At 49.3% G+C, this 25720-nt stretch overlaps 1 protein-coding gene and 1 pseudogene across 2 annotated transcripts in view; one reads left to right on the top strand and one right to left on the bottom strand.

Moving 5' to 3' along the window:
• The window catches only part of Cbp53E (Calbindin 53E), a 191832-nt gene that overhangs the window by 50843 nt on the left and 115269 nt on the right, over positions 1 to 25720 (bottom strand). For both annotated transcript variants that reach the window (XM_077646592.1, XM_077646593.1), the window contains exons 2-3: positions 23220 to 23305; positions 4708 to 4797 (exon numbers count right to left, since the gene is read on the bottom strand). In XM_077646592.1, the coding sequence (XP_077502718.1) occupies positions 4708 to 4797; positions 23220 to 23305 (176 nt within the window). The remainder of the gene's footprint in view (positions 1 to 4707; positions 4798 to 23219; positions 23306 to 25720) is intronic.
• LOC144135114 (programmed cell death protein 6 pseudogene) lies at positions 25058 to 25718 on the top strand (annotated as a pseudogene).

Raw genomic sequence — 25720 nt, 5'->3', positions numbered from 1 at the left:
TAGGTGCTAACAAAACTAGTTACATATTTTTCCCAGTAAAAAGATTTCGTCATGCATACAGTATGGTCACGTCATGAGCTTTAATAAAACGCGTTGCTGGGCGAGTTGGTGCATAGCCTGAGAAGATGAAGCGCAACAAAGGACAGCACAGAGACGAAGGAATGATGCGACATTCGCTTGCACCGTAGTTTTTTCTTGTGTGTACGCTTTGTTCTCAACTTTAAAAAAAAGATCACGAGCTTTATTTACAGCTTTTTGCCAGTTTTCCAACCACAGTTGTCGTTCTCTTGTTTTCTAGCTGAAATGTGTGCTTTGCTGAACACTACTTCCAGGGCGCAACAGGTTTCATTCTCCGAACGAAAGGAAGAAGTTACGTCTGTGACGCTTCAACATACGCGGCAAAGTTTCAAAAGCTGCTTAAAACAAAGCAAGCAACAGAGCAAAACGCATGGTCGTTCGCAACCGTAAAAACGAAGACGAGCCTGATGTATTCCTCCCCTGGTCATGGTAGTTTCCCCGACTCCGATGACAGCAACTTCTGTCGGGCCTGCCTGGATGGAAGAATGATAAGGTGCGCCACAGAGACGAGACGTCGCGAGAAGAGGCAGCCAGAGATAGGCGCGGAGGAGAATTCCGCTCCGCTTTGGTTATTTCGCGGGCACATAACTTCTGGCGAGAGTTTGGCTCCAGCTTATCCTATCCCATAAAACAAGCCAGAAGCGAGCCTTCCATTTTCATTGACCCGACGCGCCCAGTGCGGCTCAGTGGGAATCTCTCTTCTGCCTGGGGCGCTTCTTCGCTCACCGACGTCTCGCTGATGTGCGCTCCCCGATGTGTGCACCGGAGCCATATATTTCATGGCGCGCTGAGCAGCAAACAGAAGCCGCACCTCTAAAAAAAGACGCTAGCGCGGTTGGCCCGTGGCGTCATCAGATCCAAGGTCGTCTGGACTCCCGACAGCAACAATAGGCTGCCGAACGACGCCCTGCGCGCCGCTGGTGCATCCCTGGCGAGCAGAGCTCGAGGCGCGAGATGCGCGCAGGCAGATGGATGAGCCCTTCGCTGGCGTCACCGCGCTCTTGTGGTGCGAGGAGGTTTTTTTTTTCCATTCGCGTCACGTTCTGGGGCAAATAATCAACGCATTGTCTCGATCGATTCGCGAAAAATTATGATATATCGCATTTTGCAGGAAACACTACGCCGTATGAGTGAGGCGCCAGGTTCTTTCGAGGTTAAAAGCTTCTGGAAGGAGAGGAAAAAAAAAACGACTCGTGCATACACAGCTGGGCCAGCATTTCGTTTGAAACGGCTGTAAGCGCTGGAATGTGAATGGTAATTAACAACACAACTCGGACGAGGCCCTACAGGATGTAACAGCCTGACAGCGAGATGTTCTGACTCGAAGACGCGTCCTGCACGTGCGATGATCCAAGGGAGCCCATTAGCTGAGTCGCAGGCATACACTTTAAAGACCTGGCCGCAGCCGAGCAGTCTCTTTCCTCCGCAAGCCCACTCGAGCGCGCGCGCACACAAGCACATTTTGCTGCCGACTCGGCGTTCCGCGCGGCTCCCACAGATTTTCGCTTAATTATTTCAGGACGCTTGCCCATTTGGACAGCCGAGCGTGGCTCCGGCGGCTTCTTGGCGTTCGCCGGAGCGTTGCCTCAGTCTCGGGTGCTGAACAAGCTGCGCTCGCCACGACGCAGGGCGGCCATCTCGCTGAGGCGGCGCGAGGTCGTCGCGTTTAGGCGGCGCCTTGAATGATGCGAGTGATGAGCACACGGCCTGCGCCCCCCCGCCGAGAGTTGTCGGGCCGACGTTTTCTCCGCCTGGCTCTCGGCGCCCGCACGCCAGGCGCGGCACGGTTATTGCGGCCGCGCATACTGTCTACGCGCGTCACAGCCGTGCAGATGAGCTCGGGACGACACAGTGTACTGTGAAAGACGAACCATCCAACCCAGTGGCGCATCACCGCCGATGTAGGAAAAAAAGGTAGAAAAGAAAGCGTCCCCAATCTTCTTTGCTGTCTTCCGTCTAGAGTCTGCACGCGAAGCAAAAGGAGTGACGAGGATGAGCGCGTCTTTGCTAACTGAACGGCATTTTAGTGCTACCGGTTGACCCTATAGTAGCGAGCGTATGAAAAGTTCATACGAGAGAAAGCCGCATCTCAACGGAGCCGAAATACAAAACAAAAAGAAAGAAATGCTCTGGTGTTTGTGTTGAGTACGCATCGTCAGGGAACCGCGAACGGCAAGGAAACTAACCCCGATAAAACATTCACCACAGCCTCTCTCGTAGCCTGCATGCACAGAAGGAAGCAAAGTTTCACGACTGCCTGCATTCAGTCCTGGCGGAAGCCTTTGCGGCTTCTTGCTACCGAGACACGTGCACTGTTTTGCCAGAAAAAGAACGAGCCGTGAAAAGACCGGGTAGAATGAGCGCGATCGTGACGTCAAAAGCGGTCTGCGGCCGACCATACCGAATATGCGCGTGCTGCCCTGTACGCCACCCGTTTACGACGGGTAACAGGCTCGCGAAAGTTCCCCGAGATACCGCGCGCCAGCAGCCTGGAAACTACGTACTTTTCTTGAAACACATAAAATTTGCCTCCTACGCACAGCCGGTTTCAAATGCGTGCCTGCGCTTTCGGTTTCACGGTTGAAAAGGTTGCGCGAACGAGGACCGCCCGAATTCTGACTTCATAAAGAGCCTAGTTGCAAACAAAATTAGATGCGTCATGGAGTCGAGGTGAGCTCTGCTTTATTATTTCATCTTATACCTTTGCACGCGGAGAGCAGGGACTACAGCAGTTTCCTCCTTCCGTGCGACAAAACCCAGAAACAAGTCCATGGAAGCGAATCAATTTGCATACCCAATCGTGTTTTCCGGGAATGCGCATCGCCTATGATAATGGCTAAAGCAGCAACACCTTCGAGGAACGCGAAAGCGCCACGCAAATTGACCTGTTGGTTGTTTCTACCAGTTATCTTATGCTTGCGTGGTAAAAGCAGCTGATTTAATCCTGCCTTCGTTAACGGCTCGTGTAGGGTGCCGCGCCAAACAAGACCGTCAAGGTGGGTAAGCTACGCGCTGGGGACTGTTTTGTGTTGTGTAAGTTAAATAGTTTCTCCTTTTAACCTCGGTATGCGTACCTAAGAAAAGACAACCTACGAAAAACATGGCGGGACCTACTTTCCGAACTGCATCACAAGCGGCGCCTTATATGCTTCGCGATTGACTGATTAGAATAATTATTTGGGCGCCGTTTTACAAGCATTCGCTGTGCCGGTGCACGGGGGAGCCTGCACCGAGAGCGAACAGACGAGCTAAGGGCAGCGCCGCATGGGGCAGGCGGACGCGCGTGACCATGACGTTCGCTTGTCATCGGTGGTTCACGTTCGGCGGTGCCTCTGCGGCGTAGCGAGTCACGTACACTGGTCGCGGCTGCTATAATCACAGCGCACTCTTTCCCCTTCTCACTTGTTGCGCCAGCGAGGATGAGACGACACGGCCCTCATGGTGCGTGCGCCTGCCGGATTCGCGTGAGTTCATCTCGTCCGGGAACGCGGACCTGTGTTTGTAAAACGCTGACCGCATGCCGCACGCGTTTTCAGGTACTGTTGGGATGGTTTAACTCAGTCTGCCTCGGCGCTCCAGAACGCCCTAATGGCCACTGTTGGGTCCAATTATATATCGCACCTTCATCCTCTTGTCACATGTCCCTAAAGTGTTCAAATGTAGAGCTGACCTCGGGTTATTTATTGCTCATTCCATACTTCGAGCATTAATCTAGCTCAAAAACAGCACCATCTCATTTCGTCATCAAGATGTTGTGCACGCATTTCAGTCCCCTTGGTTTATTTTTGTTGATAAGTTTTGTAACGTTTCAGTGTCCCAATTATTTATCGGGTAATCTCGTCGTGAATAGAATGCCCAAATCGCTAGTCGAAGCTAAGCGACGTGTACGAACTTTTGGATTTACGGATATAGCATTATTGTATCTCTAGAGGGGTGTAGTCTTTGTGATAGTGCATAATTTTTTTCTTTGCGAACAAGGCTGTTGTGTAAGCGTTGCAGATAGTGCTACATCAACACATAAAATGTTGAGAATGCAACGAGGTTTCGTTGGGATAGTGTCTGCCCAACGCCGTAGCTTGTAAAATCAAATAAATCAGAATGTAAGCTCCAATAAATCTTAATATGAATTCAAATTCAGATGTGAACACACAAAAATATAATATAAATACAAGCAATATGTCATTATAGAGCCGCAGGCTGCGAGCACGGTATGATTGATGTTGGCAGGAATAGACTCAAAAGCATGTGCGAATGGTGGCAATATTTTTTTCATTCAGTGACGTGGTACAATGTGACATTCATATCTGCTTCCTCGCGCAGTAACCTTCTTTTGCGTGTTCAGTATTTGAATTGGCGTTCATTTGGCAACATAAATTGCATCCAGCCAGATGTACACAACCGAGAGACTTTTTTTGTGACAAGCTACGTTATATGCTACGGGTGTTACAGCCCGTGAGAGTGTAGAGTGTAAGCCCGCGAGAGAGTAAAACGCAAACGTCAGACTGGTTTGCACACATCACGCCGTACTAAAATTTCGTATTGGAATGCATGCTTTAAGCATAAAATATAACAAAAACAAACCTTAAACAAACACAATCATGGAGAGGGCACAGACGCCGAGAAGCTTACCTCGCGGATTTCAATCTTTCCATCCTTATTGTCGTCGTAAGCTTCCATGAAGCATTCCTTGAGTTCTTCCAGCATAGACTCTGACACCACCTGCGTCAAAAGAGGCAATTGTTAGCATATGGGGCAACAGAGTGACATTTTTTGGCCTTCTACAAAAGTATTTCCAGCCATGATGATTTCGACAGACCATTTCACCTACCACCAGGCGCTAGATGGTATCACAAGCTAGATTGTTGCTCTAGGTTAGCATGTTACCTAGTTCTGTACACGCGAATTCAAGCTGATTTCACCGTTGTGGTAGCCAGTGTCTTTGCTAAAAGACATTCAGCATGCCGGCGATTAAATGTGCTCTAAATGGGTTGCCGTCTGGCTCTGCAAAAGAGATATGTGCCAGTAGAGTTCTTATTTGCATAGACAATGAAAAAGACCTCAGAGCCGTTTCGGCAAAATGAACACATTTAGTGTGAATAAGTAATTTATTCGGCGCAAAGTGATATACAGCACGCTTTATGATTGTCGGCTCGGCAAATATTGTTTTTCCCGAATTTCCGTGCGGCTTGCCTCACGTCAGACGCGCAGCGGGCTTCTCCTCTTTTAATGTTTTAGTGCGGCAAAGCACGCTTTTCAGGCAGCGACAGCAAAAACGTTTTGATCAATAACAAAGCGCAACCAATCTGTTCATTGCACGCCCACTGCTAGTTAGTTATCACATTGACGACATCAGTAAACAATGAAACACTACTTAGTTTATTTTCAGCGTGAAAACTGTCACATAGCCTGCTGGCAGTCCTTGAGGCAGTAACACAATCCCATTAGAGCGTGCTTAATTCAAGGATATTGCGCACTTAGGGAAATCGCGGGACCGTAGCGCGTATGCGGTAGACGCTGTAGCACACATTAAAGAAGCGTCCGCACGCACTTTTCGGAAGATGGCGATGCGGCATGGACGCACCTTGCGCAGATAGTGTGAAAACATGGCGGCGCTCTTCAAGGCCAGTTCCGGCCAGTTTATTTATAAACAATGAATGTTGATGGCTTTCGCTATGACATATCGTTCTGACGACGAATTATGAGCTGTAACCTCGCTCTGTTTTTTCCTTTTTCTCTTTGGATGCATCGCTATTCTGGCGCTTATACGGTTAGCGGGGGACGCGGCCTCCAGATGTCGTAGCAAAATGCCAAGACTAGATATTTGGCTCTGTGTCACATATGATAGGAAGTTTGAAATAGAAGCATGAACGAAAGAGGTTTGGAGAAGACGACGAGGATGACGATGAGCATGACGTGTATTAACCGAAGAATAGAGAAGATGAAGAAGTGTTTGGTGAGGTGGAAGGAGATTATTGGCGGAGAAGGGAAGACGAAGACGATGACGACAAGGATGACGTGTACCAACACCAAGGTTATAAAAGCGGGAAGGAGAGCGTGGCAAGGGGGGGGGGGGGGGGGGGTGACAGATAAGCGGAGGTTCCGGCGGGTCAGGAACACCTCGGCTGGAAGAGAGGAACGCCGGATACTGCTCCGGCGATCTCGAGTTCTACGGCGTCGCACTGTGGACCCCCTGCCGTTCCCGAGCCCGTTCCGGAGAGTCAGTGGATGACGCAACCACCTGCTACGACCAGGGGTGCCTCCAGCGCTGTTGCCACACGTCCGAGTGGCGCCAACAACGCCGAAATCACCAGCATTACCTCCACGGGCGCTTGGACCGGGGGCTTGTACGACGCCGCCAACGACACCGCCAGCGACGCCAGCCTGAGCACTTCGAACGCCACCTCGACGCCGGCTATTAGACCCATGCAACGCTCCATCAGCACCGAACCGTGAGCACGAACGCCGAACGCTAGTAGTAGACGCTAGTAGTAGTGTTTCCGTGTCGTGTGTATTGGTAGTCTTTGAGTTTTGTGTTAGTTTTGTTAGTTAGTTTTGTGTGCTTGTGTTTGTGTCACGTAGGGTGTATTAAATGTGCGTCTGTGTGGGTATACCTGTCGCCTAGTCCATTCTTTCGGTCCGAGTGTTCTCCGGGGCATAGGAAATAAGCTTCCGTTTAATTGGCCGCGTACTTTGCGTTTTATTTACTTAGCTACACTGCAACTGTTGTTAAGGGGTCTTTACCAACAGGCCTAAATGTCTTTCGGGGGAGCCACGTGAATTTTTTGAACGTTATGGTAAAAAAGTGTAACAAGCGGCACTTGATGCATTATGATATATCAGTATTAGGCCGCGCAGCTAAGATTTGTGTGCCACCGGTGGCTTTATTTTCGTTCTAAACTAAGTATAGGGACGCGATGTCCGTGTCTTTAACATTGGGCTTATTTGAAAGTGCTCAAGTTTCGGAAGTACGGAAAGTAAACGGACGGCACTTCAGAGCATTATTTGTCTCCGTTCTATCCGAGCAAGTTCCTTTAAGCAGAGCGTGTTCAGAAAGTTCCAGAGAAGAATGGCTAGGGACAGACAACCATTTCCTTGGGACAAATGACATTAAAATGAAAAAAAAAATAAACAAATGCAAGTGGCGGTAGGGACGAATGGGACCAAAATAAATTTTTAAGGTAAGGAAAAGAATATATTATCTCCAGCCTCTTCGTCTACTTTCTAAAAATGAAAATACATGTAAATTTAACGTTCCTTTCCAGACACTGCTGCAGCAACTTTTGAAGAATTTTGGCAGAATGAGCTCACACATTTCAGTTTACGCTGCCGGCCGAAGTAGTTGAATTAAGTCACATGACACTTGTAGTTTAATATCGAATGACTGAGGGTGGCTGCATTACTGAAAATGTCTTGGTACACAATGAACTTCCTAAGAACTCAAATATATGAATGTCACCAGAAGTACATTTAACAGGCTTTGCATCTGTCTTATTTAAATCAAAGTGGCAGCTGTAATGGTATCTCATAGTGTGACTGAGAGAGAGAGAGATAAGGAGAATTTATATCGAAAGCATGCAGGGAAAGTCAGCCTGATACATGGTGTTCTGTTCTGCTACCTGCACTGTGGAAAGGGAAACAGGGGAAGGGCAAATTTTTGAAGCAAAGCGCATGTTTTAAGCATCAGTTCTACGCGCGCTCTTTATTTTTGATTGGAGCCACGTAAGTTGTATGTTACGTGCATCTGAGCAAGAACAGTGCAGATACAGTCAGTCTTAGTGCATGTTTCTCAACATTATAGCAAAGAGAAGAAGTAAACCTGTAGCTACAGCTCTAGAACGAGTTCATGCTGCAGCCACTCGGCGCAGTCGTGTGCACATTAAGCGTTGTGATTTTTTTCCAAAATACGGTGCTTCACTTTAGCGTGCTGCAAAGCAACGTAGGCACTATCAAGCTGCCACTAAAATCACAACGCGCGCTGTTTCAAATAACTGCGTCCATTCCAGGTTTCGTTGATTGCGCCGGCATGCTCTCCAACTTTCCTGCAGCATTTGGCAACAAGCTGAGGTGAAAAAAAAGCTACAAAAAGAGCGGCAAACGAACGGGAGCGTCGTTGCTTGTTTATCCACCGCTGTCGCAGCGTTCGCCTTGCTTGCCTTCAGATTAGCTCCGTCCTCCTCGCATTTCGGGCGGTAATCCAGCGTGTCTCGGAAACTCTTCTCGGGTCGCCGAAGCGTTAGCCACTGGGGAAGCAGCCGCGCGGAAAGAAACTCCGCAGTGGACCGCTTCCTTTCGCTCTCCTTAGCAGCCGTGTTGTAAACGCACTGAAAGTTTCTGTCTTGTTGAACGCGGAAGATTGCTCGAGGACTTTTCTTATCAACCTAGAAATCGGCGAGGCGTTTGTTGCGACTCTGGCACAGAGTGCGCCCACTGAGTCTAACAAGCGCCAGTATCGTTTTACTTCGTTGTCTGAGATCGAATATCGTGGGGCTCCGGCGCAAGGTAAACAAAAGGTACGGCACATAGCGGCAGGTCAGTGATGTAGCGCAGCCTTTCTTGATGGTTTGCTTGGTGCGTTATGCACAAAAAAAGCACAGGCAATATTTGGGAAGTTTTTTTGATCACAATTCGTTCTCGATACTCTTCACAATACGTAAACGGTCAGTCAGCAGGCGCTTTAATAATTTAAAGTGATTAAGGAGGCTGCTCGAGAAACAAGTTATTTGTAATCTGAAATAATGACTTTAAGTTGTTTTGCATAAACTGTGCGACTTACAATGACATAGGCTTTACATAGGTTCATATCATGTTGTACGTACTACCATACTACTTATCTTAAAACGAGCGTACTTACTATATCAGTTAAGTTTGAGGGAGAAAATATTAAATATCACGCCAAAACATTAAAAGTTAATTTCCAAGTACCTCCTTGACTTCTATCCTATTTCATAACTGCAGTCTTCAAAGTCACAATTCAATGTCAAGCAGGCCACTTGGCGCCGTTGGTTAGCCTAGGCGTCAAAAGCGCTACCTTATAAAAAGGCCTGTTGTCAATTTGTTACTGATAAAAAGTCATGCTGTCACCACAACGTTTTAATTTTATGGTTTCAGACGCTATCTTTTTAAGGTTTTGTAAACAACACCTCCTACAAAACTAGTCGTCTTGCAACAGCGTATGCAAATTTAGAACGTGAAGGCAATCAATGAATTAGCGAATTCCGCTTCTAATCTCTAGTTCGACTGCGCCTTGTTTGATGACTTTTTGTTTGCGCTTTTTGTTTTCCAAGTCGCACAACATGTTGGGCCATTGCCGGTTTTAGTGCGACGCTGGGTACCTCGTATTTTTTCCACAGCATTTTAATGACCTGGGTAATAGCACAGTATTTTGGCTTGGTTTCTAGGATGTAGTTTCAGTTTTCACAGCGTGATGAGTTTTCCTGCACAGCAGCTCATAATGGATCAGAGGAAATGCTCGCACCATTAAATGTTTCAAGCAACTCTCAGCGGACTAAAGGTCTGTTGCTATAGATTTTTAGGAGTTCATAAGAAAACAAACGAAAAGCGGAAAGGGCCTCGTCCGCTTCCATAGAAGCGTGAAAATAATTTCTCCTCTCCGGATCACAATCTTTGCGTTTGTTTCGAAGCAGCCAAACTACAAGCATGTCATGTTCCCACGAACAGACTTGGACTTAATTAACTGGACGGCTCGATCACCCTTGCTGAAGCAGGCGGCTAACAGAAACTAAAACATCACGTTACCTTAACCTCCTCCAGAAGTTCGATGCTGGTGAACGAAAAAAAAACGGAACAAGGAAACCTAACGTCACCACAAACGAGCGAATGAAGGCAAGAGTAAAAAGAACACGTAAAACAAATTCGATGTTCCGCGTCACACAGCAGCACATCAGCATTGCTCACGCAACAAAGAAAGAAGGGAGGAAGAAGGAGAGGGCGAGAGAAAGAGAGAGAGAGACGGGAACATCAGGCAAGCGGCTGCAAGAGAACAAATTGAGCGACGCTCCCACGGCCGCATCGGGAAGCCAGGAAGGCAGCGCAGCTGTATCCAGAGTGATGGTAGTCGTTGTCGGGACGATGCTTCGCTATGCCGCGGCCGGCTTACGATGAGCTCACGTCCGCCGCGCTGGGTGCGGCGCCTTTACCCGCTCTGAGCACTTTTTACAGCCGCCGTTTGCACGGATTACACACGCACACACGCGCTCCAGAGAGCCAAGTTTGCGCACCCGGGGCCAACGGGGCCGGTTCTTGTGAAATGGGCCCCACCTTCTTATGGCCCGCCAGGCACCGCCGTGATCGCGTGCTCTCGTCCGTCGGTTGACACCGCCGTTAGCCCGCGTAGGGGATACGCGATGCCAGTGAACTGGAATAGTGCGGTGTGTGCTGCCCCGCGGTGCGTAGTAACGCAATGTCTGGGAGGTGATGCATACATGTCTGATAGGGTGGGAACCGAGACACGCCGCAAAGCCGAGGACCAATGCTTAGCGCACTACGAAACTTGTTTGTTCTTTCTGCGGTTTCGCCTGTCGTCACGCTGATGTGTGGTGATGAGGACCTCACTTTGCGGTGCATCCGGAGACGAAGTTTTCTCGCCACGTTTCCGTCGCGCGCACATGCTTCTGTCGTCAGAAGCCGCAGCTTTTTTTTTTTCTTAGATGGTGCGAAATTTTTGCAAATAACATGCCTGAGCACAACCGTGTCTCATGAGGTGTGGCTGCACAGTTAAAGTGATTAGATACGAGAAAAGAGAAATAGAGAAGTCTACCAGCGATCATAGCGTCCTTTGCCAGAGGGGATTCAGTTTTATTACATAAATGTATACGACGAGAAGGAGATCACTGTTCTTGTCGCTGACATAAAGTACACTTTAACCAAACGTGTCTCGTTTGACGCAAGCCTTTTTCAATATTTTTGCAGTTGAACCTTTACTATCTGTTGCAAAACCCTTAGTCAGGCACTTTTTATTTCTAGCAAACTGATGCTCCCAGATATCTCCCCCAAACACTGCCTTGTCCCTGACATTTTGACAATTCACGCAGCTCGTACTTTTAACGTAGTTCATAAGGTTGTAAAGCGCGTACTAGTCGGCAACGACGTGGCGTACAGGCGCTTGGCAAACAAAAAGATAAAAGCAGGGGGCGTTAACGCCATTGCCTGTGCCGTTAAATTTACGCTGATTCGCAGCAGCACAAAATCCCGTTACAAATTCAACGCGCGAGATAAAAAGAAAACCCCCCGCTTTACGGCATTGCTCTGGTTAGCATCCTAGCAGCGCAATTACGGTGCCGGTAATTTTCTTTACGACGGCATGAAGCGAAACGCCTTTTCGCTGCGAAACACCACCAGGTCGCCAACCCTTCCTCCGAGCTCCTCATCCCCAGCCCTTTACAGGAACAAAGAAAGAAAGCGAGGAAGAAAAGGGAAAAAAAAAAGAAAAAAAGGAGGAGCCCGAGATGAGAAGTAGCATGTTGCACGGTACAGGCCGTCGAGAGAACGTCGTGCCGATAAAGCCTCCACCCAGCCGGTCGGTATTGTCTCGGGCGCTTTTCCAGTTGGCAGAACTGTCGAAATGAAACTCGCCTACCCGAGGCGAGCGCGCTATTGAGGGGGGCAGGGCAGGGTCTCTGTGGTGCGCAGAAAACGCCCGCCCGCTGGCGTGGAACGCGTTCGGTGCCTGGGAGGGGCGGCCGCGCGAACAGGCGCGCTCAGCATGCTCCCTGCGCCGCCGTGCACCCAGCCGGTACGTTCGAGAGCTCGCGCCTGTTCGCCCCCGTCGCTGCGCCACCGTGCGCTGCGACCCAGCCGGATAAAGGAGAGAGAGAAAAAGAAAAAAAAAAAGGGTGCTGCCGGTCGTCCACGGCTTCCGGAGCGATATCTGCCCCGAGGCGATCCGCTTCCGGCGGGGCTAGCTGCCGCCCCGCCAGACTAGACACCGGCCGAGCGCTGTGCACCCTGCCCCCATGGAGTGGATGGAGGTCTGTGTCACTGGTTGGTTTCGTTATTGCGCGATGCGCTGTACGCTTCTCAGCCCTGCGACGCGATTTTTCGTTTTGCGACGACGAGAAGAGCTCGTGTCGGCCGAACAGGTCCCTGACGCCGGTGTGGCGAGGTTTTAAGCCAGCTCTACCGGCACTGGAAGCGTCCACTGACGTCAAAGTCGCGGATCCATTGTACGCGCAGCCTTGCTTTCTTACCCAAAATGTATTATCGTCCACGGTAGGCGCACAAGGAAATGGGGCTGCTGTCTGCTGTAAGCTTTCCGAAGAAGGCTGACAGCATTGCTCCTGGTTCACCCGAAGCTTCTCTTCTGATACTTCGCGCGGCGGATGCGCGAGGGCTTGAGTGAACGTCGCTAAGACCGGAAACAGTTTGGTTTCAAAGAGTTGCACAAATCCTCCGAGATGTGGTTGCAGGGCAACGCGTGGGCACCATGACATGTCGGAGCAGCGACGCGAGTATTAGTGCGAGTATTAACTGCGAGTATCACAAGCCTGCAAAGGGGAGTGGAGGCAAGGCGGTGCTCGCAATATTTATACTGGTGCGTTGCACGTTGCATAACGAAATATGCCGTGTCGTTTGCTTTCCTTTTTTTTTCTGTTTACTGCGCATCAATGCTGCTTCGAAGAATAGACGTCGTGGTGGCAGAAAAGAATAATTAAAATAGATGATCCTCTGAAACCCAACCGTGATGAAGTAGGCGCTGTTTCACCAACAAAACGAAATAAGGCGAGAGCTGTAATTTGCATCTGGCATAAAAAAAAAAGAGAGAAAGAAGTGCCTCAGAGCCAGGCAGTGGTCTTTCTTTCTCGTTCCACTGTTTACCCCAGACGAGAGCAGAAAGCTCTGGCTGGCAGCACTGAAACTGTGACCTTCTTCATAGAGCGCGATTTATTCGCAAAAGGGGCTATCATGGGCACAGCTGTGCATTCACATGAACCATAGTTACCGATACTTCAAACCTCTACCCAGCTTCGCAATGAACCTGCCTTTTTTTTTCCCACTAAGTTCCTGTGTTTGTTTTTAACAGCTTCACGTTTTATGTGTCGCCACGGCATAAAAAAAAAAGAAGAAACAGTGGCTTTCCAGCGTTGTAAGGGCTTTCCATTGTGAGTTTTTCCCACGAAGCGAAAACAGCGTCACCATAGTTAGATAGCAAATTAAAGTCATCCGACACGAGTCAACTCGCCTTAGGGCAACAGGTGCAGTTTTTATAGCTAATGGGCGCGTCATATATCCCAATAGAAAAAGGCTTCCTATCCACGGGTCATTCTAGAAGTCGCTTACAATTGCGGCACGTGCCGTGCTATTCTACAAACAAGATGACGTGAAAAGAGCAGTGCACCGCTGCTCCAGTCTCGCGTCGGCACCATAGCATGGCGCACAGCGAATACTCATTCCGCATTGTTCGCCTCGCCGCAGGCCTGTCTAAACAGACAAGAAGTAATTCAAAAACATAACGGTGCTGTCACCCCCCCCTCCTCCCTCATTCCCCCCCCCCCCCCCCCCCCCCCCGTGCAATAACGATCCGTCTCTACGATCGCCATTCCACTTTTTCACTCTTCCTATTCTTTCTTCCCCCTCTGCTGTGGCAAAATGAGATACCCCCAAATCGTTTTTTGATTGGCCGATTGCTGTCGGCGCAAGCCTAGAGGCGCTGTGGGGTAGGCGAGCAGTTTGTTGCATTTCATCGAGGCTCGTGGAATTTTGACGGAAAGCACGGGAACGGTTTTCCACTGCAGTTGCTTCCTATTTCACCTGCTGCGCTCACTGTGGGGTGAGGGCCATTTTATGAGCCAACGCTATTTTTTTTATAAATACCACACGGTCTCGCTTAAATAGTTTCGTTTGTACGGTAACTGCTTCGATAATCATGCCCTCTGCAAGACTGAGGCCTCTACCAATGCTCTCTATGAGCCACACTGTTCTAGTCAATCCTCCTTTCTCCCTTGACCGTGAGTGTTCTTGACCCTGCCACAACTTTGCTGCATTTTTGTCGTCTTCTTACCGTACCCACTCGATTTGTGCTTTAGTCAGCCTGCAGTTTTATGAAACATGTCAGGATTAAAAACGGGTAATATCCAACTAGAAATAACTTCAGAAAGTCCTGTGAGGGAACCATTTGTATTGGTTGTATACGATAATATACAAGTACGTGCAGTTGCTGTTGCAACGATGTCACGACATCAGCTCGCCGAACTCAACATTATTCTGCAACACAAGGCGGAAATTTGTACTGGACGAAATGCACTGCGATAAAAGCCGACGAGTAACCTGTACGGTACTGCAGTTTTTGTGGCTCTGAATCGAGGCACTGAATGCGTTTAAATCGTTGAGTACATTAAAAAAAAAATGTCGGTCATGCGGTGCTTGCGCCCACGCTCGCCTAACTTCTCGCCCTTCATCGCAACCCTTCGTTACAGGTGTGGAACTCTCGACCATGGGCAACTGCGTGGACTCGTCGACGGTACTTTGAGAGGCGAGAGCCTTAGTCAAGTCGGAGCGAAGCGGTTGCGTCATCAGCGTCGCTGGTTCAGTCAGTCGGTGCATCCGCTGGAGCGCACACGAAGAAAGAAGAAGCAGAAACAGGAGTCGTATGGGCAGAAGATGCGAGGGCGGCAAGCTCTCTAAGGCGAAGAGAGCGAGGTCAACTCACCTCGTTCGCTCAGCGAACTCCACGATCTCATCCAAGCGCCAAGAGACGAAAAAGGCAGAAGCTTGAAAGGAGCATCAATGCACCTAAGCAGCGCTTGCTCTTCGGGCTGCTTAAACATCCCGGGACATGGCGACCGAGATATCGACAAAGTACGCTCGGCGCCTGCGGCAAGGCGTTGAGAGGCGCCAGTCCGACTTTCACAACGACGCGTTAGCAGCGCTTGGTTAGGCTCGGAACAAGCCGTGCCGCCCGGGCTCACGGTGCTGTGTGGAAGCTGCGTGTCCACTTAAGCCGAGAGGGACGTCCGCTTTCTAGGGTGTTTGACGCGTTGACGATGCGGGCTCGGCTTGGTTGAGAAGAATGCTGGTTCCCCCAGGCTTGCTTGCGGCCCGTCTTCAGGCTCTGTGTGCTGAAGGTACACTTCTGCGCTCTGCCAGAAGCGAGGAACACGCCAAGCTGTTACCCGTGCACCTCATTTGCAGGGTGCGGTAATTAGTTCTTCAACCCCCCCCCCCTCCCCAATTGGTGGTATTTGGGACTTCTGTGCACAGGCAGAGAAGGCCAGGATGTCCTATACTTTCCTCATAATGTCCTCGGAAGCTCTTAATTGATTATTTTCTGTCTTATTTATTCTTGCTTCATTCTTCCTATGCACAGCTCCTGCATGAACAGCTAACTCAGTTGCGCGTCGACAAATTGATCCGAGACTGACTTAACCTTCTGTCCTTAACTTTACTACGACTCACTAGCTGAACATGTTAATCTGTGCACGTGAGAGCGATCCCGAGGCTGATGTGCACTGCTCCCAGAATTATTAAGATATTTCTGGCATTTTTCTGCACTAGTGACGAGAAAAATGAGAGGCCATATCTTGCAATGAATTACAGGAATTTTCCACGAAAGGAAAGTGCTTGGGAACAAACGCGTTTCGTTTCATTTTCTTCGGGAGCGAGGTAAAGGCAGCGTCAGCTTTTTCCTTCTCTAAATTTATTTTCGTGAAGGCTCTTGGGGCACGAGAAACATAATCCGCGTTTCTCGCAAAAGAAAACGAAACCGCTTTCTTACGCTCATGGGGGTTATCAACGGCGCACGCCTGTAGAAATGCCTATGAGCCGCGTGGCTATACGATGCCAATGGTATTTTGTCTGGCACGGGGCCATGACCATAAAGCTTCCCAAGTGGGCCCCTCGGCAGCTGGCAGAAGAAAGTGCGCAGTCGGTAAAACTGAGAAGCTTGGCAGCTTCGCAGAAAACGCTTCATCGCTGTATTCCTGGACGTTTTCTCGTGAGGAGCCATTGAAGAACATGCATCGCGATCTCAACGAGTGTAGTCAACAGTGTTTTTCCTTGTCTCGACTTGCAGCATAAAGGCCGGCTTCACGCAGCACAAGTAATATGGCTCCCATGTTTTCTCTCTCGTTACTTATGCTGAACTTTTCTTTTTGTGCGTTCCTAAATTGTTATTGTTATATTTCATGTTCTTGCACCTCCTTACAGGGGGTTCGTATAAGTGGGCCGGCTACGCGCCGGTTACCTGATGTCACACTGTGACATGGTCATCAGGCTTCGCAGTCCCGGCAGATAGAGCTTCTTGCCGTTGTACTGTTGAATCCGTCGAGCTGTGCTTGATGTTCCGTGCTCTGGCATCACAGGCGTCGGTTGAGTCGCTATCGTGTAGTCGCCAAGCTGTGGTCGTCGTTTTCTGCATGTATTATACATAGCCTGCGCGAGAAGTATTTTCTCTTCGAGCTATTCCAACGCATCGTCTTCTTCTTAAGCAGCCGCAAAATCGTCGCCAGTGTCCACTAGAACCTGAATTTACTGGATGTGCATTGCCGGGAGTTTCGTTCCGATCACAAGAAGGCGTCTGACTTTTGCTAATCAGTACTACACCAAGGAGAAGGAGACAAGACAGTCTTAAATGTTGGAATAATTCGCTACAGCTTAATAACGGCTCTGACTAATTACGTTTCTGCGAATGTTAGGGGGCCCGGGGTAATAGCGCGCGGGCAGTGGCGTGAGCGCCTTCGTTTACAACATCCGCAGAGCGTCCTGGGGTCCATTTCACAGTGAACTTAGTCTCTGTCTTCTCTAATTTGGAGTATTCTTCTTGCATGTTTACCAGTTCTTCCTCTGGTATAGTTCCGCAATGTATTCTGGGAGCCTGTAATTGCACAAGAAAGCTTCCGGCAAACCATCGCCAAAGCAACCGCCGACTCCTCCGCTCGGGCGATTCCCTGGTATCGAATTGATGCTCCATCAACTAATTTCCCTTTCACATCCGTGCATGTTATGGTTGATATCCCGTTGACCGGTACCGCCGGGTCTTCGAAAATTGCCTCATCCATCCCCCCAATGTTCTCCTGATGGCCTTCGCCCTTTCTTGTTTCCTTATGAAATTCAGGTTGCATGTTTCTAGGAATAGGCCGCACCTCGATCTTGCTTCTGTGCGGTTCTTCCAAGTCCTCTCTGTCCTCTGTAAACCTCTGGAGGGTCAGTTGGTAGGACAGTTGTGTGGAACCTTACTGAGAAAACTGGTATCTCTAGCGGTGGGATGTCGCATGCAAAGTATGGGCGTTAATCATGTGGCAGAGTGTTGTAGAGGAGAGGAGGACTATCGTATTTGCAATATATTTCACTGCCGTCCTGGAACACGTTTTTGCCAAATGTATGAGAACAAACGATATGAAAGTATTTGGGTGCACCACCAAACCCTTTTTCTAAATATCAGTATTGAAGAGAGGTATCAGAGGTGGAACATTTCTCAGCTGCTTTTCTCCTTAGCTCGCACTTTTGGCGAAGTCTTAAGCGATGCTACATTCATCGTGGTCACGCCGTTTCGATGCATATTAATGTATTATGCATCCTACGGGAGCCCGTAAACCCCCCCAAAAAATATATGGCCGTGCGTGTACGGAATTTTTGATTAATGTACATGGTATTAAACAATATCTTTTCAGCACCGTTACGAGAGGGCGCATGCTCACAAGGGTTTAGAACTGGTTCATAAGGACACTTTACTGCGGCAGAAGCATGGTCCCGCACTGATACGCATTGCGTTACATTTTTATAATTTCATTGCGTCTAAATCCTACCGAGCTGTGAATCTGTGATTATGCATTGGGCGTTGAGTTTACTTGAAGGAACGACCTGTTGTTGCCTGAGTAATTGCTACCATAAATCGTAAGCAGCGCGCATAATGCAATGCCGGCAATGGCGCTCCTTGAAAGTGGGCAGAACCATCGGAAGCGGTGTACGCATCACCCTGTTAGCACTTGTCGCGCTTTCTGTGTAAAACTGGTGTCAGCAGCACTCGATGAAGAAGACAAGCACGTAATCGCATTACCGCTGCAATTCATTAGTCACGTGCATGGCTTCGTAGCGGGAGCCTTTATTACAGTGTCCAGCGAATCTATTAGCAGTGCAGTGCACACATTTTGCACGGCCCAACCGCACTGCATGATTAGATGCACGACTCTCTTTGCCCGGCTTCCGTTTTCCCGCACCCTTGCTTCGACCCGCCCTGTCCAGCCTGCTCGCTTGTAATGTCACCAGCAACTGCACCGTGCTGCTGCGCGACGTCATATGATGATTGAAAATGGGGCGAGGATATGCTTAGACGATTAAGCACCAAAGGAGTGAACTCAGTACTTTACTTGAGCGCTTCACTTGTGAGTTTCACGCACTGCGTAGGATACTAAAGATTTGCTAAGTGGTACCAGACCGCATATCCTGCCCCCAATGCGTATCGTTTGCTCAGTGAGTTGCCCGCAACGTTTCTTATTGGGCCCTGAAATACATTTATTCCAATGCATGCAAGTCTTTTTCGCATGACAGCTTCTTCCCTGTACCGTTCTCCTGCTTCACGCGATGGTTTTCGCCCTTGTCCACCCAGATTGTTCGCTGGCAACAGGACAGTGATCATCCAACCGCAAGTGTGGATCTTCTGACGCCATAAGGATCTCCAGAGTGTAGTGATGATAACGGCACTGACGATAAACTTTTCATTAAAAAAACTTAAGCCTGGTATCTTCGATGAATCGTTTGAATGCGTCAGCAATTTCTGTTGCTGCTGCTTCTGTTGAGCTCCGCCACAAGGCTATGACGCGATAGCTTTAATGAATTAATGCCCATATATGCGAAATCAGTCATTTTCTTCTTTACATTCATAGATCGCTGGGAGCCATCACGCCATCCTTGGCGCAGTGGTGCAGCTGTTAAGCGATGCGCCTTAGCACCTGCAGGTGGCTGTTTCAAACACAGCAACCGGTGGGGCTTGTGAAACTCAGGTTGCTCTTCTCAAGCAACTTCTCGCTACCAGTCATTAATTTAACTGCCACCTGCCACGGGAGGGGCCCTTAGTCTAGGGTTGCTCCACACTGTGAACCTTCACTGATTACGGTACGCGCCGGGCGCATTTATTTGAGGAACTCGCAGGCTAACTTTGGGTAGTTATTAAGCAATAGATGCTGCTCAAGCAGCGTCGGGAATATTACGCAATTTTTGCTAGGAGCAGCTCTATGGACATGATGCAAGTTATCGCTTTTAATACTAGCATTAAAAGGGTCTGCGCAAGTGAAAATGGTGACAGCCGTCCCACGTGGCCACCTCAGATATAAAAAAAAATCATTAGAACCGGGTTACTTTTCCCGAGCGACCTCTCGGGGCCAGTCATTGAGCAGACTCACCGGATTGTGAACAAACTGCCCACTGTGGCAGGTGACAGTTAAATTAATGATTGGTCGTGAGAGGTAGATCGGGAAGAGCGACCTGAGTCTCACAAGCCCCACCGGTGGCTGTGTTTGCAGCAACCACCTGTCGGGGAAGTTACGCATTGCTTAACCGCTGCACCACTGCGCCAGGAGTGGTATGAGAACTCCCCGAGTTCTATGAATGTAAAGGATAGAATGACCATTTTGCATATGTGGGCATTAGCTACAACAGAATCAGCAGCAACGAAAAAATTCTAACGCCTTCAAACAATTCACCGAGGATGGCCTAAGAGTTTTTCTACCATTCCTTTGCTCAGAACACTGACTTACAGAACGCACGCATCCTCAGGGTAGACAATGAACGGCGGCTTTTGAGCACGCCCATAAAGTGGTTTTAGCAAAGCTGGTGTAGTATAGTGAACTTTATGAGCCGCGCAGTTATAGTACTGTGGCTGTAGCTGGAACGGTACAAGCAAAAAAAAAGAAGAAATAACGTAAAATGACAGCGAAGCATTTCGCCCCTTTTTTTTCCTCTCTCTCTCTCTCGGTATCGTGTGGGCTGCTTCTAAATGAGGTATTTATCGATAGGAAGCGGCACGACGCTCTACCTTTTTCTCAACAGGCGTATATGCTGTTCAACAACAACAATAACAAAAAAGCCAATTTTCCTCAGCGAGCGGGATGGCGCTCATGTGAGGCCGAACGTCCCCCTCGCCGGTCGGAACTTCTGCTATTGTGAACAACCGAACAAGAGGAGAAGAAAACAACTAAAAAAGGAAGCAAGACAGGGCGACGGATACGTATAATGCGCCCGCTACAGAGCTCCGCGCACCTAAGAAGCATCGCGCTATGAAATCTTTCATCGCTGCTCTTTATCAAAAGCGCATTAACGAGTGCACCTGGACCCTCTTCCTTGCGCGGAGATCTCATAGTAACTTTTTTCATCGAGTGATTGGTTTAAAATTGGAAAGCCAGCTTCTTTTCTTGTTTTCCGATGGCTTATAGGATTAAAAGATGGCTGGCTACAATTTTGTCCCGGGGAGAAACAGGCACTATGCGTTTTTTGACGGTCCTTTGTGTGCAAAGAAAGGAAACGCCAAATGAAATTGAGAAAAAAAAAACAGAGATGAGGAGGTCAAATAAGGCACCAATTTTCCGAGCAGCGAGCATTTTTGTCCAGCACTAATAACGCCTTCACACTGCTTTTACAACAGCATTATTTGCCAACACAGGAATTTATTGAGCTGCAGAATCTCATATAAAAGAATATTCCATATTTTTTGTCCTACGTAGCGTGTTTTGTTATTGGCCTTTTAACGTGAGTCGGGTATTTTGTGGATGCGTCAAGTTGTCTTTTATATCTTTTATTGCGAAAAGAAAGCTTATTAGAGAACAGTTGCCTCGGTAGCGACTAACGTGCGGTCAAGGTTTTTGCTATATAAAGGAAGAACACCCCTTGGACGTCAGTCTGTAATGAATGAGAACATTCGCAATAAATGCGTGCATGCACCTTCATCAAACATGCCTCACTTTTCCGCAAGCAAAGACGCGCCTTGAACCGGCCAGTAAGCTAAGTTACTGTCAGCATCCACTCAGCCTACCTGCAGCAAGACTCGTCTCAATAGTCTCTATAGAGACTCTATAGTCTGTGACTGCGTGTTATGCAAGGCTATACAATGCCACGCTGCCATGCTTTGGAAGAAATGAAGGCGCCCGCCCAGGAGTCCACAGAACACGTGCCTATATTGATGCGACTTGGACTGCGCCGTGGTTTTTTATAAGGTGCTGGCGCCGGAGGTAAGCAAGGATAGATTATTCTTGGGATTTTCTTGGAAACCTGGATGCATTATTAGAACAGGCACTCTGCTGGTCGCAGTGCGTACAGTTGGTGGTCTTTGCAGCGTTGCGCCCGCTTGAGTGCGTGCTTTCTTATTGGTTGAAGTGACTTAGCGAGGCAGCCCGATCTTTGATAGGAACGCTAAGAAACGCAGTCCACGAGTATATGCGCCTCTCGTTGGCGTTGCGAGCTCTCTGCATGGGCCCCGCTGGGATCGGAAGTTGATCCTGAAAAGCAATGCCGCATTCCTTTAACCCAGCAATTTCTGCCTACGAGGATCCACAGGAGGCGACGTGGTCGTTCTCGCCTTCTGTTACACACCGAAGAGAACAACAACATCAACTAAAATATAGTACGGATTTTGTGACAAATCTAGGGATGCATTTGCAGTGGGATAAAATAGCCGCATGTTTGCTTCAAGGACGTTTTCTGAAGAAAGAAAAAAGCAAGTGGAGGAAAAAGAAAAGAAAGAATGGATATATGTGATGTCTTTTGTCATTGGCCCGGCCCTTGAATCACAGGCGGGCCCCGGGTCGCTACTCGCGGCGGCGGCTTGACTGAAGGAACGTGCTCTGGTTTAATTGCAAATAAATGAGCCGTCTCGCGGGATGTGTGGTGTCGCCGCTGTTTTCTGTCGACCTCATTCGGTGCTGGCGACGGCAGAAATGAGTCATGAGCGCCAGCCGCGTAGGCGGTTGGAGTTCTGCTCGAAGGCGTCCGTTAAAGGGAGAACCATTCAGCGCGTTCCAATGGAGCGCCGGAAAGAAACGGCAGCTCCTTTCTCGGCTTGCATTGCCGCTGCCGCGGCTCTATTTTGCGCTGACGCAGACTGAGCACAAAGGAAAACGCTTCCAGGACTAATGGACGTCCGTGGTGAGAAAAAAAGGAAAAAGGAAGACCGAGTTTCGGTTCCACAAAGAGATCGGTTTTCGATGCCATGATTTATGAAGCACCTCAGTGGGCCGATATGCACATATACGAAACCAAGAGGATATGAAAACCATCACACAGACGTACTCAGATCAGTATTAAGGCTTTGACCTTGAAACTGCGACCACCGCAGATTTATTCTTCCATACGCCTTCTCTGGATGCAAGAAACGCATTGTTTTAACATTGAATGAGGTCAAGAGGAAAATTTTTCTCCTCTCTTTGTCCGTGAATTTAGATCGTGATGACGCACTGAGGTATAAAACATGCCTGACCTTTGACAGGGGAGAGATGGCACTTCTTATTTTCACAAACTAGACGACGCAAAGTTATCGAAGTACAAAAACAAACAAACAAACTAGCTGCGCATATCATGTTTGTGAAAGGAGTTCGAACTAAACTAACAAATGGCCTTGATGGAGTCGAAGGTTTCGATCATGTTTGCCCCCTTTTTTCGTTCTACTTCGTTCGTCTTCGTCCTTTGCGGCTGCCAGTAAGTTTGCTTTTCTTTAAAACGACCAAGTATGCAAACCAGGCGTTATGGAGATACCCCTGCAATATGCACTCAACGGAAAGGCGGGGAGCGGCAGTCTATGTCCGCTGCGACACGGCCTTGAGCAGATATGGGACGAAGCCGACATGGCGGCGTTATCTGCTTTCCGACTATGTGCACCAAATTTCACTATTGTCAGTGTAGCTGAGTGCAACACTGTTTTGTTGCAACTGAATCCTATGTCGGCCGTTGTCAGTACGAGGCGAAAGCCACTCAAATCCTCGCTCCGTCTGCAGCACAACGTGGTCTTCGGCGGGAACGGAAACACGTACGTTCAGTTATTTTATTTTCACCTTCCTTCACGTTGTCGTCCTCCTCCCTACCCTCGATGCGTCACTGAGTGCGGCGGCTTAGCAAGCACAGTTTGACGGGCGCCACAGGTCAATAAAAACAAGAAACGTCAGCAACAACAAAGACAACAAAGGAGAGCAAGATTTGGCGTTTACCTCCGGTCCTACATCTGACAGGCTCACGCTGGAGACAAATTCGCGGAGGAAGTTGTCCAGCTCCCGTCCTTCGATGAAGCCGTTGCCTGAAAAGAGAAGAACAAAAATACGAGCCCTTTAGCATTGGCAACGACGCAGGGAGAGAGAGTTGGAGAAGCGAAGCCGCATTTATCGACAGGCTGCGTGAGTTGTCAATACACTCTTTTTACTTCCGCTTAGATCAGCGGCCGGGACAAAACGCGCTGAGGTTAGTGGAAAAAGAAAAAAAAACGAGCGCTGCAAACCTTTTAATACCCCTCTACCTCACAATTTCGCAAGACGCCGTGCATTCTTCTGGGGGGGGGGGGGTACCTGCCAGTCACATGACGAAGGCGGTGTTTACACGCTAGAATTTAGCTGCACTCGCGTACACTTCCATGAGCCTCCTCCCGCGCGGAAAATCAATTTTTAATCTGGCCGCGCAAGAATCGCCTCCCTCGTATGTGGTCGTAGCAGCTGCTTCAATATTGACGCCGAAGAGAAAAGAAAAAAATACATATATACATATTTATATATTTAACATCTGCGCTCTCTGGAGATGGTTCCCGTGTGAACCCAACAGCTTTACTATTCAGTCAGGCTGCTTGTTTTCTTTCTTTTTTACTTTTTTTCCTCGCCGCTCATATATTTTGAGTGCAAGGTCTTTCTGACACATTTTCTTTGAGATGTAAACCAGCTGCTTGGATATACCGCACAGGCACACCCTGATTCCTGAGAAATCACAGGAGTTTCTTGCTGACCTCATTTTGCTGCGGAAAAAGTGCCGGTGTAAGGTTTTCGATTTTTTCCCCCCAGAAAAATACCTCAATTTTTTGTTCTTCGCTGACCTATCAGAGCAGAGGCAGCTATATTAGGCTCGTTGCGTATCGCTTGCTAGAGACCCAACGATGTTTGCAATATAGCATTCGAGATGCGCATGCGGCAGTTTATTTCTGAGAAGAACAGTAGGCAAGTAGGTACGATGAGAGATCAACAAGCGTTTAGACCTTTTACTTACGCGACTCATCAATAATAACGTAAAAAGAGCAGCAGCGTTTCAAGTGGATGTCTTACTCACGGGACAGAGAAAAAAAATAGCCTTGCTCTCCTGCTCATAAAAAGTTGCCGGCTATTGCTTTAAAGGACCGAGATTTCTTGCGCACTACGCGCTGCCTTGCGCAAGGCGCCTGTTCTTGAGAGCGCGTCTGCAAAGAAGCGGGTCGACAGGGAAGAAAGATGGAAATAAAGGGCGCAGGGAGAAAGGTAGAGGACGAGCGAGTAGGCTACGCAGGCCGAAAGTTCTGACGCGGCGCCCAGCTCGGCTTTGGCCTCGGTGGACATCTCGCCAGCGTAGGAGGAGGGGTGCCTCTTCTCTGCCACGGCGTGATGTATGGTCCGCCGGCCTGAAAATTTCCGCTGAGCAGAGAGAGGCACGCACAGCCGCTTCTTCGCTCGCACCAGCGGCTGCTTCAGCAGCCACCCCCTTTCGTGTCCCTTTGTGCCGGTTTTTCTACTACCTGATCGCGCCGGCAGCGCCAGTTCATCCCCGTTTAGTGCTCTTCTTCCTCGCGCCAACCCCCACACGCAAATTTGGAGCGTAACAGCCAAGAAAAGAAAGGAATGTGCGCTAGGCGATCGCGGGGTGTTGTCGAACGCTATACGGCGGGCTGTGATGAAGTACGCGATTTTGCGGCTCGGCTCGCGAGTGATCCCGACTGCAGACCGACGACATTGCCGAAGTGGCGAAATCCCTTCACGCCGTCGCCGCGCTCAGAGAGCACCAAGTTGGCGCGCCGATCGCGCGAATTCATTTTTTTTTTCTGCATGTGCGCGCTCTGCATGCTCGCGAGGCTGTCACGCGCACGCTGGGACCGGCGCACTGCGAGGACGGGGAAAAAAGAACCAGGAGGCCGCTTGGACCGAGACAACCATGGCGCACATCGGAGGTCAGCCGTTAAATCAGCAGTCCCTGCGGAGCACCTTCCTGGCCGCCGACCAGGGCCACAATGGCGCCATCGACTACCGCGAGCTGCAGATGGCCCTGTCAGCCGGAACCTGGCGGCCGTTCAACATGGAGACAGCCAAAATGCTCGTGAGCCTGTTCGACCGGAACCACGACGGCACCATCAACTTCGACGAGTTCAGTGAGCTGTACCGCTACGTGACCGAATGGTCTAACGCATTCCGGCACTACGACCCGACCAACATAGGCAACATTGATCAAAACAATATGAAGACGGCGCTCAAGGAGTGCAACTACACGCTCAGCGACCGCTTCAACGCGATGCTGCAGCGCCGCTTCGAGCGCGCGGGAAGGGTCTACTTCGACGAGTTCTTCCAGGCCTGCATGTTCATCAAGGGTGCCACGGACGCCTTCCGCCGCTTCGACCGCCAGAAGACCGGCGTGGTGAACGTCCGCTTCGAGGAGTACCTCGTCATGCTCATCGTGGTGCTTGCCTGAGCTCGCCCCCCGTCCCCTCCAG

Source organism: Amblyomma americanum, chromosome 1, assembly GCF_052857255.1.
Source record: "Amblyomma americanum isolate KBUSLIRL-KWMA chromosome 1, ASM5285725v1, whole genome shotgun sequence".
NCBI lineage: Eukaryota > Metazoa > Arthropoda > Arachnida > Ixodida > Ixodidae > Amblyomma > Amblyomma americanum.
The sequence above is the reverse complement of the archived record's forward strand: the minus strand, read 5'-3'. Positions and strand labels throughout refer to the sequence as shown.